At 38.8% G+C, this 14,013-nt stretch overlaps 1 protein-coding gene across 1 annotated transcript; it reads left to right on the top strand.

The window, feature by feature from the left end:
- Nucleotides 1–2,558: 2,558 nt before the first annotated feature.
- On the top strand, nucleotides 2,559–11,574 carry LOC103698219 (probable protein S-acyltransferase 7). Its single transcript, XM_008780210.3, has 6 exons — nucleotides 2,559–2,846; nucleotides 3,225–3,405; nucleotides 5,172–5,354; nucleotides 9,235–9,531; nucleotides 10,479–10,712; nucleotides 10,804–11,574. Exons 2-6 carry the CDS (start codon nucleotides 3,301–3,303, stop codon nucleotides 11,251–11,253), a joined length of 1,269 nt encoding a protein of 422 aa, XP_008778432.2. The 5' UTR covers nucleotides 2,559–2,846; nucleotides 3,225–3,300; the 3' UTR covers nucleotides 11,254–11,574.
- The last annotated feature ends 2,439 nt before the right edge of the window (nucleotides 11,575–14,013 follow it).

The following is a 14,013-nucleotide window of genomic DNA, read 5'->3' as shown; positions in this document are numbered from 1 at the left end:
TCAATACTTATGCATAAGGATAGAACTGAAAGTTGACTATTTTGAATTATGCACACTGTGTCTAGCTCTAACCAAAACACAACACTTGTACATCTGATCAAATACTGTGTATATGTTTAAATTTCGAATTTTGCATATACTCAGTGTTTTGTCATCATCAAAAAGGGGGAGATTGTTGACCCTCTAATGGATTTTGATGAATACAAAACACTAGAGTATAATTTCCTTTATCTTAACAATTTATTTGAGGATTTCAGGTGTTTAATTAAGAATATTGTTAAGAAATGTCTAGGCAAGTTCCCATATTTTTCAAGGATTTATTGAAGAATTTTTGAGATGAAGAAAACAGATCAGGGACAGCCGAGACGTCTCCGGTTTGTCCCAGAGACGTCTCTGGCACGAACAGAAAGAATTGGCACGTCTGGAGACGTCTCCGGCACCTGGCGAGGCGTCTCGCAGGGTCGGAGTCGACTCCCGACTTTGCGGAGTCGACTCTCTCAGAGGCGGCAGAAAGACCAATTTCAAGGGATGCGCGCAAGTCGTCTCCGAAGGACGCGGAGTCGTCCCCACGCATAAAAAGCAAACTTCCCGAGACGTCCCCAGAAAGCGCGGAGTCGACTCTCTCAGGAAATTCCAGAGGACTTGTTTTTCGGTGATAAAACTACGGAGTCGTCCCCGACGTCGCGGAGTCGTCCCCATGCAAAAAGCGCAAACATCCCGAGACGTCCCCGTAAAGTACCGAGCCGACTCTCTCAGAAAAACAGAAAAACAAGCATTCAAGCTGCTCTTCTTCAGAGACGTCCTCGTAAAGCGCCGAGTCGACTCCAAACAACGTCAAAAGAAATTTTATACAGCCGAGACGTCTCGCGTTCAAGCGGAGACGTCTCCGGAGCGCCTGGGACGCGACTGACACACTTTTGCAGGTTTGTTTACATTTCAAACGTTCATATTTTTGTGTCTAATGGATCTATTGCTTTTTGGGCTATAAAAGGGAGCTTTTAAGTGCCTTCCAACAACTTCTCACCAACCAAACACAAGATCATTCAAGAGAGAAGAAAGAGAAAGAGGTTCAAGGGAGTTAGTGCTTTCAAGAGGAGAAATCAAGTGCATTCAAGCTTTCCCATCTGATTTCGTGCTCAACTACTCACTCCCACTCGGCATTCAAAGCTCACATTCAATCCAACGCGATCCACATCGGAAGAACCACCATTACCCACGCTTCCAACGGCAAAAAGGGTTCTTCCGGGTTTTGTTATTTCTCATTGATATATTTGCCTTCTTAAGAGCTTTCAAATCTTTGTGAAACACTCGTTTATTGTGCTTGTTCCAGTCAAGGGACTTGGAACAAGGGATAGGCGTCCCAAGCCTAGGTTAAATTGGGGGATTGTAGGGTTCGTTGTTAGCCCGGTGTAAAACAACGAGTTAGGTAGTGCACTCGCAAAACTACCGGACTGTAATCGCGAATTATAGTGAAATTCCCAAAGGTATTTGGGGAGTGGATGTAGGAGCAGTGGAAGCTCCGAACCACTATAAATCTTCGTGTTTGCGATTGACTGTGCTTATAGCTTTATCTTTACTTTAGCGCATACACTTGTGTGTTTTGTTTTTAATTAGACAAAAAGTTTAAAACACCCAATTCACCCCCCTCTTGGGTGACCATCTCTGGGCAACACCTCTCCCACCTCTCCTCCCTGAAGCGCGATGCTGTCGATGCCATTATCTCCCAGGCCATCGATCTCTGCCCTCTCGAGCATGTTGTAGCCCTCAACACCTCCCACCTCTCCGACTCCTCTCTCCTCCCCAATGACCTCAAATCCTGCTTCCGAAAGCTCAAATCTTTTCTTGGAGCCAATCCCCAGCATCCGCAGCAGCAGTCAAGAATCCCTCCTCGACATCTCGATCAAGGGAAGGAGAACATACCCCGAACCTTGAACCATTGCAAGAGCGTCCCCAACCCATCAATCGATTCCGACGAGCTAGAGGAGAAGAAGCCGAAGCCGAGACCTCTTCTTCTCCTCCTCTGAAACTAGAGGCCAAGAAGGATTCAGAAAAGCCGGAGCCAACAACTAGGCTTGCTTCGTCGCCTTCGATATCGCTTGCTTCTCCGAGAGACTCTCCGTCGCCGAAGAGGGTGCATAGGAGGGTGCAAAGGAGAAAGGGGAAGGGTGCAGAGGAGAAAGGGGAAAGGTGCTGCTTCGTGTTGTCGCCGAAGAGGGTGCAGAGAAGAAAGCCAGAAAGGAGAAAGGTGGGGCTCGAGCTTAGGCTCGGGCTCGGGCTCGGGTTCGTAATTGAAACAGGCTTTACGAGCTCAAACTCGAGCTTTTGCTTTGTCAAGCAAGTCCAAGCTCGAGCCCAATACAGAGCTCGGTACCGAGCTCGAACCTAAAATTTTGTAAAACGAGCCGAGCCGAGCTCAAGAAGGTTCGGGCTCGGCTCGGCTCGTTAACGGGCCTAGCTTTCACTAAACAGGGATGGCAATTTTCATTAAAAAAATCAGAAATATTTGGCAAATTGGCGCCTTTCTTTTTTCTTTTTCCTTCCGTTAATCTATTCAGGCGCGTTCTCGCGGCTTTTTAGCTCATCCTCTCCCCTCGTACTCCTCGTCGAGTTTCGGAGCCCGGCCACGAAAAATAAATCAGAAAAAGATCGTGTGGGGGAGGGCTCGCAACTCCGGCGATGAGATGACCGCCCTCGTCGCCGACTCGCCCCCGCTCGAGCTGGCTCCCATCGACTATCCTTAGCCCCACCTCCTTCGCTCTGCAGCCCGGTCACCCTCACCGGAGCGGTGAGCTGCCAGACAGCTTCGCCGGAGAGGTCGCTTAAGGTTCCGCGGCGAGATCTCCGAGGTAACATGCAATGCGTGCCTCTTCTTTCCCCCTTCCCCCCTTTTTTTGTTTGTTTTTTTCTAATACGCGTTTTCTTGCTCCTTTTTTTGGAATTTTTTGGTAAGTTTTGAAATTTTCCGTCAAGTTCTCCGTTTGGTTTCTTACCATCTTTATCATCGCATTCGAAGCTAATTTTGATCGATTCCTTTTTTAATTTGCTGTACTTTACTGAGTTTCTTTAAATGCCGCTTTATTCGTGGACCTTTCCGAAATCGTGATCCCCGCTTTATTTATCTGCGCCAGATATCAAGAAGCCCATTTCGTTCTTAAAAATATTGTTTGGATGGAAAGAAATGCGTTCTTGATGTTGTTATAAATCTATTCTTTTTGTGTCCATAGATTGAAAGGTGACGCGGTGAGGTAATGCGGGGATTGTGGTGAAGGGGAGGTGGGTTCCGCCAGCATACAGGGGAAGATGTTTGCAAGTCCTCTTCCACATCCTATTTCTGATTCGAATCGGAAGATCATCGAGACAAATGGTCCACACAAGCGGTTGTATCAAGTCTGGAAAGGAAGCAACGTGAGGAAACTTTAGGCTAATGCACTTCGTCATTGTTGTTCTGTAGCACCACCATAAATGCTAGTTTTATTGCATTCCTGCAGTCTTGTGTTTGCTGCTTCCTTAGTTACTTGATCCTTGCCTTAATTTACTGAATTTCTTGACGTAAAAGGACTGAACTTATGATAAACTTGGGAAGGTGGTTTGAAAGAGGTGTGAGTGGAGCTTAATAATCATTATCTGCAACAATTTATATCCCTGTTTAAACAACAACCGTTAACCAAAGCATGCACACGCACACGCACACGCACAGAGTACTTTGGTTTGACTTCCAAGTAGGAATTTCCTCATATAACAACTTCTGCCCTAGTTGCTTGAAGGTAGCTTGTTTTAAATAGATCCTTGTTATCATATGTAATGTAAAAGTTCATTACATTTACACTTTTCAAATTACTTAGAAAGGTCGGAGTGAATGATCGTTTTCATCTCCATGATTAATACCATGCAAGATGCAAATACAGTTGTAAATAGGGCTATATTGCTGGGTGTGGAACACGATTATCTCCTTCATCATCATCGTTGTTATCATCATCATCATCATACACTCCAAATCAAATCGATATTTCAAGCAGGTCGAATATTTGAACTCAAGTCTAATCCATCTTCCCTCAGTTGGGTCGGTTTAAGAATTATTTTATTTATCTACTAGGGTTTTGGGGTCAAATTAGGTCAATAACACTAGAGCTGAAACCATATTAAATATGTATAAATTGGTTATTTAGTTTTTTTCAAAACACTTTATGCAATTAAACAATTAAACATTAACAGGCAGCCATTATCTGCAAACCATGCCACAGTTTCAATCTGTATTCAGAAGGGGTCATGTTCTTAACAACTTTATCCAAATAACTTCTGTTTGGATTTCAATGGGTTATTTTTGAGTCGATCGTGGATCAGAAGTGAGTCAGTCCAATCCTCCTGCAGCCTTACTCAGCGACCAAAGCCCTTAGGTTTGAATAACTTTTGTAAGACATGTTAGGTTTTCATTTTTAAATTTCTCTTTTGCACAGTTAGGCTTCGGATCCTTCATCTCCTTTGCAGCTCCTTCAAGCTGGATTATTGAATAGTGGATTTATTTTCTTATGAAGGCTTTGGTAAGCAATAAATTAGTCAATTCAATTCTGTCAGCCCTCAAATCTGCATTGGTTGAATGAAGCAGTGAACTATCTTTCACTATATTGAGTGATGACAAGTCAGGTATGCCCTTATTTCTTCTGGTTGATAACTATCACGGGCTGTTCCCATACATATCATTGATGTAGAGTGGAGTAAGATGCATTTCGGCAACTGTACTGATGAGTCATGGAGGTTGAGACCTTGAGCAGCAATCTTGGATATATTTATTTTGAGAAGCTGGGATGCCATCACCATGTTTCAAACCCTGCTCTTAGACAAGTCTTGATACATAAGCAGTATCTGATTCAATGTTATTCTCATTTCGAAGTATGAATCTTTCTTGACCTTTTTTCTCCAAGAAATAACATAACTTAAATCTGGGTGACATCATCTCTTTGAGGACATAATTGCCATGCTTAGCTACAGTTTTTGAGACTTGTGTTTGTTGCATCATCTTGGCTTGCATAGGTCTGATATCTCTGCGCTGCATAGTGTGTTAAACGAGATGTTGTTGTCTGATTGTTGAATTTCTTCATGTTTTTGCGGTCAAATTATCTGCATCGTGCATTTGACTGGAAGTGAATTGATTACATCTTCTTAAAATTTTGCAGAGATTCTTCCTTGGAGGCAGGCTTATATTTGGTCCAGATGTGAGGTCACTGGTGTTGACAATATTTCTAATTGTAACTCCAGTAATCCTGTTTGCAGTGTTTGTTTCGCAAAGACTGGTTGATGAGTTCAAGCACCATCTTGGTCATATCATTGTAGCTATAGCTATTTCCTTAGCGGCATATGTGAGTTTCTTTTTTCTTATACTTTGTATTTGCCATGTTGTATTGCTTCGAGCGTATTTCAGACAGTTTATACATTTTTTAGTAATTATAACTAATTCTATAGAAATAATGGACACAAGCATAACCATAATGACTTGTTTTTCCTGAACAATTTTTTTAAAAAAAAACTATTTGAAGTCAGCATTCCTTAAACTTCAAAGATAAAAATTGCTGATATCAGGTTGAGAAATGTTCAAGCAACCTTTTTGGGACATAATGTTGATGAGCTTTCTACGTATAAGATTTCATTGCGAGAAGCAATTATAAGCTTGTGGTAGAAACATAAAATGAAGGATTTTATACTTGTCTTTTTGTTATAATCTCTTGCAATTTCATATAATATGAGTAACATGCCAAAGGAATTCATAATAAGAAATGGATTCAGAATACTGATTTTCATTCTAGCATCTTTTTGCTATACCCACCTTTTTCTCTTAATTAATTGGAGAATCTTGTTGATGAAAAGAGATGTTGATACAAGATACAGAATATAGCACGAATCAAGATATAAGTGCATGCTCAGTGATATCATATAATTCAAAGTCATCAGTTATTAAATAACTGTTGTATATATTAGGATAAGCCATTGCTAATAGAACTTAGGAAAGTATGAGGCTTTGGAACATGGGCTTATTCATTAAATTTTCATTAGCTGAATGATTCTCCAGACATTTCATTTGTTTCCTTTTAAATGCAAAGTTGGGGTTTCCACCTTCTGGTTTGATCCTGGAATTTCTTCCCAGTGCATGCACTTAGGAGAGGAGTGTGAACAGGTGGACCCCAGTCCCATTGGCAATTCTCCAGATATTTCTTGAATAGTCAAATTATTTGTGAGATGTTTTATGATTCATGCTAATCATTCATGAAACTGTACTCATGGATCGGTAGTAAAAGATGTGCCATCTACTGTTTTTGGAGGTGGTGATGCTACTTTTGCTATTGTTTTTTGGCCTCTTCCAAGCATTTTTTTCATGAATCAGTGATATAATACATACATGCGTGTGCACATATATACATACATATACATGTGCATGTATGTATATATACATATATGTAGTTTCATTTTTGTATGTAGACTAATGAGTATTTGGATGGACAAACTCAACATGTTAGGGTTGAAAATGGATCGAATATGGATTGGATATTGGTAATATCTATATTTGAACCCATTTTTTCAGCGAATATGGGTACAAATACAAATACTAAATGGATACCAAAATTGGTATGCATAATTTTTCTAAATAGATATGATACAAATCAGATAATAGTTATATCCATACCTTTTTCCTTATTTGAATACGGATATAGGTTGGATATTATTTGGGTATAATTTGGATCTTGGGCAGAATTCAACAATGAAAATTAACATAGATGACATAATCATAAAAGATGGCAATGGGAATGGAATCCATTAACCAAATCATACACAATGCACGGATAACTACATAAGCATCTAAAGCATAGTTATTAAACCTGCATGAAGGCCTACCCGGCCAAGGGCTCAGATCACTAGTCCATCTACATTAGTATTTAAATACTAAAAAATAAATTTAATTAATGCAAAATTATAATATAAAATATTAATAAATTTAATAATTTTTCTACATCAAATACCATTGTTACTCTTTGATTGCAACATATATAAAAGATAATCATGAATTATCCATTTATTATAGAGCTTGGAAAAATATTTATATGTAAATGTAGAAATTTATAGAAGCTACTGATTTTTTATGTATTTCTATAAAAAAATCAAAATATTGTAAAATGTATATTCATTCTCATTTTTATCAATGGAAAAGATTGATTTTCTATAAATATAATTAATTATTAAAATATAAAATATTATAACATACACTAAATAACTCCATTTAATGGCGTGAAGGTTTAAACAAGTAAAATGAACCATCATAATAAAACAGATTTGAAGATTGTAGTCTGGTGGTTAAGTGCTTGCTATCCAAATAACATGTCACTAATTCAATTCTAGTTATGGGAGCAAAATTATTTGGAGATGATTTTTTACTGGATATCTAGATCTGGATTTGAAAAAATTTTAAAATCTGAACCCATATCCGGCAAAAAATATGTGTGTAGGTATCCAGATCTAGCAAAATTGGATGTGTAGGTATCGGGATCCGGTTGGTACCCGAATTTCTGAATCTGATCGGAGCCGGATATGGAACCAGATTTGGTCGGATACTATCCAACCTGTTTTCAGCCCTACAACACATAAAAATTTTAGATTTTTGTAAAAAAAGATTTACTGATTCAAAAATCAAAGATGTATTATTCAAATTGGAGATCATATCATTGATGATGTTCTACACAAGAAAACAAATGCCTAGAAACTGGAATTTGTAGTTCTTGGTGGTCTCTTGCTACACATCAAGTGGGTGAAAAAACATATGGCCGTAATGGCATGATGCAATGTTCTGCTATGATTGAAGCATTAAAACTTATAATATTCTAATCTTTAAAAGATGTGTATATCATGATCAGTGGAGTGTTTTTTATTTTTGATTTCTATGCCCACGTGATCCTTTTAGAACATTGGCAAAATTACTATCAATTTTTAAACCACTTGACACAATGGTAAGAGATCGCCGAAACCTATGAGAATTTGTTTCTAGTAATTTTGATAGTATAGGACATGATTAATGCTGTGGATCTTTTGTTTAGGTGGCGTATCATAGTAAGAGATCGCTGAAACCTATGAATGTTTAATGCTTCATACGTAGTCTAACCCATTCGAAGATATTCTTCTTACTTATATTTGGCAGTGTCTATCACTATTGTCCATTATGAAATATGTATTTCAGGCCTTCATTTCTTAGAAACATAACACATTTGAATAGGAAATAAGAGGGTTAAGCAGGGGAAGCTTGTGGTATTTTGTCATGGCTTTAACAAGAATTCAGCATCTTTTGACTTCTAACTTGATCCACTGCTGGAATTTAACCACAATAGTTTCTCAGCTTCTCAACAATGAACAGTGTGTTATTTCTACCGAAAAAAGTGAACAATGTGCCATCATTTTCTGCAGAAACATACTGTGCCAAAACATAAACAAATTTATTTTCTTAAAAAATAAAAATTAATTTAATAGGTGCTATTTCGACCCATGCTGGGTGTCGGTACTAGGATAGCTCTGCAAGCACTTGAAACCATGAATTGAACACAAGCTTCAAGTCCAACTGAAACTCCTGTTCAAAATACTTATTTGGCAAAACAAAGTGTTGTATCATTCTTAAACTAAAATTTGTAGCTGCTCATGGCAGGTCTAGGAACAAGGGTTAGCCTTCATGTGTGGGGCCTTTCTTCAAGCCCAACATTTTTTTTTCTTCTTTTCCTTGAACCTATATGATCCGATAAATTCAGAGAGATGTCAGCCAATTATTTGGGCCCATTTTTCTGTTCTAACTTCAAAGACTACTGATATAAAAAATTGCTGGCTGCTCCATTCAGACTTTTGGGTGGCTTGTGACCTCTTATAATGTAACTATATTTTCTGTCATCAATCTTTTTCAGTTGCTGTCATCTAGGTTTATTGGCACGTAAATGACAAAAGCTGCTTCATTTTCACTGGTAGAAATAATAATTCTTTGATTTCTTTTGACCGGCTTTCTGGTTTCCAAGGCACAGGTAAAACAATGCATAAACTCTCATGACATATGGATTGTAGTATCTGTATAATGGGACTTTAGGAAGTTCTGATGCATGTTGGAATCCAATATCATGTATAGGGAAATCAATGATACTATCATGATGATATGGGTCCCATCCCATTCATTTCTTGCAAGATTATTTCTAAATAAGCAAAGGTTTCTTATCCGTGCAGGATATTTTTCTCCTCTTTCTTACTTCTGGCAGAGATCCAGGCATTATTCCTCGAAATGCGCACCCTCCAGAACCTGAAGATGATGATGGTGTCTCAGACTGGGGGGGAGGTCAGGGCGGTGTCTCAACTTTGCCACCCACCAAAGATATTATTGTGAACAACATTGTTGTCAAGGTCAAATATTGCCATACATGCATGCTATATCGCCCCCCTCGATGTTCCCACTGCTCAATCTGCAATAACTGTGTGGAACGTTTTGATCATCATTGTCCCTGGGTTGGCCAGTGTATTGGAAAGGTATGCTTTTGCTTTGCCTGCTCTCTTCACCATGCACTATTTGTCCTATCATTATCAAATCGAATTCATGAATTATGTCAAAAGCTAGAGAAAAAAAAGCGAAAGTCCTTTTTGAAACTATAGCTTATTTTGTTAGCATGAGCCAGAGCACGTACGATTCTTGAGAATTTATGAAACCAATAATAGATGTACATAAGGTTTGCCATCTCGGTACCGGCCCTCGTCTTGGTACCATTCTATTATAGTGTCAGCATGTGGTATGGTATGAGACGGCGAGATGTACTGAGTGTTGGTACGGTACGAGACTGCGTAGCAGTTTGGTACTGATAGGGTATGGTATGTCTGGTACTGTACGGTATCGGTCGGGTACTGTAAAACTTGGATGCACATATACTTGTGCATCAGAAATGTTGTATTCATGTAATCGAAGCATTTAAATTATCCTACCATAGACCTCTGAAAGTCCAAGTTTTCTCCTTCCGAGGATAAATAAAACTTTTTCTATGGCTGTACCGTTTGATGCTTTACTGCTTTGTTAACCAGGAAAAGAACATTAACTTTGTCATGTTCACAGCATAAGCATAATCATAAACTTTATATTTGAAGACTACCTACAATATTTGAATATTTTTCATAGTCTTGTTTTTTTTTTTTTTTTTTTTTTTGTGCCATGTGAATAATCTTATGTTCATTCCTGTTAAAGATGATCTTAAAAAGTCATTCTTGTTGCATTCTTCCTATATCCGATTAACCTCTGCTATATCATCGAAGATTATCATGCTTTGTGGTTAGCTTTAGTCATTCACTTATTCAAAATAATGTGGAATAATATTATTAAGCAACAACTTATAGGCTCCTAAAAAGAAAGAAATCAATAAACTACTCGAGCAATATTTCATTTTTTTCTATCACATGTGAATTATTTCTGATTGGTTTTGTTTATGCAGAGGAATTATCGCTTCTTTTTTATGTTTGTGTCCTCCACAACCGTCCTATGTCTTTATGTGTTTGCCTTCTGCTGGGTCAACCTCACAAAGATCATGGAAGTATATGAATGTAATCTGTGGAATGCAGTTATAAAATCACCAGTTTCTGGTGTTCTCATTATATATACATTCATAGCAACCTGGTTTGTTGGAGGGCTAACAGCCTTTCACCTTTACTTAATTTGCACCAATCAGGTCAGATTTGTTTTCACTGAAGCCATTACCGTGCTGTATTTTACGTATCCAACTTGTGCCAGGTCTTGTTTAAAACTCATTCTGCTTGCAGACCACATATGAGAACTTTCGATATCGCTATGATAGGAATAAGAATCCCTATAACCGTGGATGTGCCCGAAATGTCTTCGAGATCTTCTTCTCAAGGATTCCGGAGTCCAAGAATGATTTTCGAGCTAAAGTGAAAGAAGATTCAGCCACATTCACCTCTTCACACTCTCTAAGGCGCATGATGAGCCCAGCTAAAATGAGCTTCGACTTGGAGATGGGTGGGAAACGACAGGCTGTGGTTGCAGAGGAGTTCGAAGATATACAGGGCCAGCTTGAGAGTGTGAGGGTGTTGGAAAGATGTGACACCGAACCACTACATTCAAACTGGGGCAGTCACAAGGGCAACTGGGAAATAACTCACGATATAGATGCATTGGCTGCGGAGTTTGGAATAGAATATGAATTCACTGACAGAGGAAAGATTCAAGGAAATCCTCTAGATGACATTTGAAAGGCTTCTCTCTCTGGAATTGCTGTTGCTGATCCAGCGAACTGGAAATCAACCCAGGAGTTATGAAAACCAGGATGGAGGCTTGGTTCTGAATCCTGCAAGTGGGAGGGAGGTGTCACTTGTTATTTAACTCTTAGTGAATGGCTTTTAATGTTTAGTAGTTATATCATGTAAGGATGCACTAAACACAAGCAGTTGCTTATCATGCTGGAGAAATTTGTAAATGTCTTGAAGGAGATAAATGTTGTTCCTGTGGTAACTTGTGGTTTGTGTACCGATTTGCTTATTAACCAGCTAAAGTTGAGAGCACCTCTTACCGAATCTTAATTTATGGGTTTTGATTTGTGCAACGGAACGGTTGGATGTTGCCAGATATTGCAAACTGGGAAATTATTGGAGGAGATAGCTCACGGTTCCAGAATAAACGAGCAGACATACTCCCTATTAAAAGGCTGTTTTAGTGTAAAGAAACGTATCTTTTTTGAATTTATTGAATTGTTAAATATGTTTTATATATATGGATTTCTTCTACTTTGGTCATCAAGAGATTAGCTAAATCACCCTATCTTCAATGTAGTAATGTGGTCAACTTATATTTGGCATCATATCTTCTACCTTTATTCACATTATGCTCTTCAAGGCCAGAGGCAATTTGGTTTGCTTTCAGTACTTCAATGTCCTTCACAGATTCCAGTTTCTTTGAGGCCACGCAGTAGCAGCAATGTGTTCTCACTGAATTCTGTGTCATATACTCGGACTAGGTAGAGCTGGCAGGATCCTTGACGTTACATTGTGAACTACTAGTATGGGCTTTTTCCTATGTATCTCATGATTTCTTTTTGTTTTCCTCTTCTGCGTTGTCCTTGACCTTATTCTTGGCTCACAGTCCTAGGAGGAGCAGTGTAAGAGAGCTTGAGCCCTAATCTGTTTTCTTAATAGATAGCTCCAGGTCTAGGAAGACGGTATGGATTCCTGCCCTGGATTATCCGAGAGGTGCACTTTTAGAAAAATCCACTGACTGAATGTCTGAATGGAGTCTAATAAATTTGGCCGATCACCAACATAAGTTGTATCTTTTCTCTACCATTCCCTGCTTCCTCTACATGCAGATTAAGATGCGTTCTCTCTCGACCTCCCTCCCTAGTTTGCTGATTGAAATGATTAAAGATCCAGGACTTATATGCTAAAGTTGATGAGGGGAAAATTAAATAGTAAGCCTTTTTTGTTGCTATTTTTGAAGATACAAGAAGAGAAAGAATCTAACAATGTGGGTATCGAAGGAAATATCAATCATACTTGGACTAGCATTCGGGCTAGTACAGTAACAATGGTAAATATGCTTGGAACTATTAACAGAGGCAAACATCATGTGCACGATCGCGTGCTACTATATATCTCGCTACATCTTCTAAGACTTCCATGCATTCTTGGCTGGACGGCGGAAGATGATTGGTCTAGGGTGGTGAGTTCCGTTCTTAATGTGCCCTACTACTATGATGCAAGAAAAATGTCTAAGGTGGCCATGCATGAGATCCCTCCACAAAGTTGCCCATTTATCACTAGCGTATAGATCTCCATTTGAACCTATCTTGTGTGTTAAGCTCCAAGTAGAAGTTAAAGGCCAATGGGTGGCCATGCACCCTACACTTGTTCCAATGCATGCATCCGGCACCTTTATTGAGAGGCACAACTAGTAAGATATGAGATTTAACCACTGTTTCAGACGATAGAAACTCCCTATAGTTTCTTTAAAATAAAGATAGTTCCTCTAGATGGGTGTGAAGGACTGGTCGCTGGCCATCTGTAATGTGATATGGGTCAAGCCATGAATTGAGCAAACTTGGCTACTACTTGCACATGGAATTTAGATGGGGCGGCTAAAATGTTTGAACGAACCCAATTCTTGCAATTGCTCAGGATACCCTCTTTTAGCTTCTAGGTCTATTTCTTAGTTCAAGATCCCTCTTACTAACTGGAATAAAAGAATTAGTAGATCTGTTCCGCCCAAAATGGGAGGGAATGGGCTGGGGTTATGAACTTATAATCATGGAATCGACTCGATCATCAGATTATAAGTTCATTCCATACCGGACCAGACCGGAATAGGGTTATTTACATTCTTATTATGAGAAGGGGTCATTCGAGCGTATGTAAATAGATACGGGAGAGAAAAGAAAATAGTGATTTGCTGTTAGGGAAAAGGAAAAGAAAGAGAAGAAAAGAAAAAGGGAATTTCTGTTCTTCTAGGGTCCCTTTTGTAAAAGGTGTTTTGCACGAATATCAAAGTCATCCTACCTTCCTACGAAGCTCGACGTGCGTGCGAAGTAGAGGGCCTGCAGATCCAGGCCTCGCAAAGCTACCTTCAGGGATCCAGTTCCGGCATACCTTATCCAACTTCTGCTGGAGGATCGAGGTATGTTTTACATATTAGTATGTTTAATATTTATAATTGTTATAAATAAAAATTTTAAAACTAATTTTTCATGCCTGGCGTCCAATTTTATCGGACAACTCGGAAAATTCTCCCTTCAACCGGTATCAGAGCCAGGTTAGCCGATGGAATTGGCCTATAATATCTAGAATTATGCATGATTTAATTTTTAAATTTAGATTAGATCTAGATTTAATGATAAAATATCAATCCTGTGCTGAATTATAAGGTTGTCCTGCTATAAGATTAACCCCTTATAGTGAAAAGGTTATCCTAGCAAAAGATTGAGATTAATTTGTATCATAAAATAAATAGTTTATTTTTGTGAA

Source organism: Phoenix dactylifera, unplaced genomic scaffold (assembly GCF_009389715.1).
Source record: "Phoenix dactylifera cultivar Barhee BC4 unplaced genomic scaffold, palm_55x_up_171113_PBpolish2nd_filt_p 000117F, whole genome shotgun sequence".
Classification (NCBI taxonomy): domain Eukaryota; kingdom Viridiplantae; phylum Streptophyta; class Magnoliopsida; order Arecales; family Arecaceae; genus Phoenix; species Phoenix dactylifera.
This window is presented reverse-complemented; position numbering and strand designations above follow the sequence as displayed.

Excerpts from the sequence above, each read along its gene's own strand:
- LOC103698219 (XM_008780210.3), top strand. The coding sequence starts at position 3,301 with ATGTTTGCAAGTCCTCTTCCACATCCTATTTCTGATTCGAATCGGAAG. Across the intron at positions 5,355-9,234 it reads CTATTTCCTTAGCGGCATAT|GATATTTTTCTCCTCTTTCT; the intron begins GTGAGTTTCTTT and ends TTATCCGTGCAG. Across the intron at positions 10,713-10,803 it reads ACTTAATTTGCACCAATCAG|ACCACATATGAGAACTTTCG; the intron begins GTCAGATTTGTT and ends TTCTGCTTGCAG.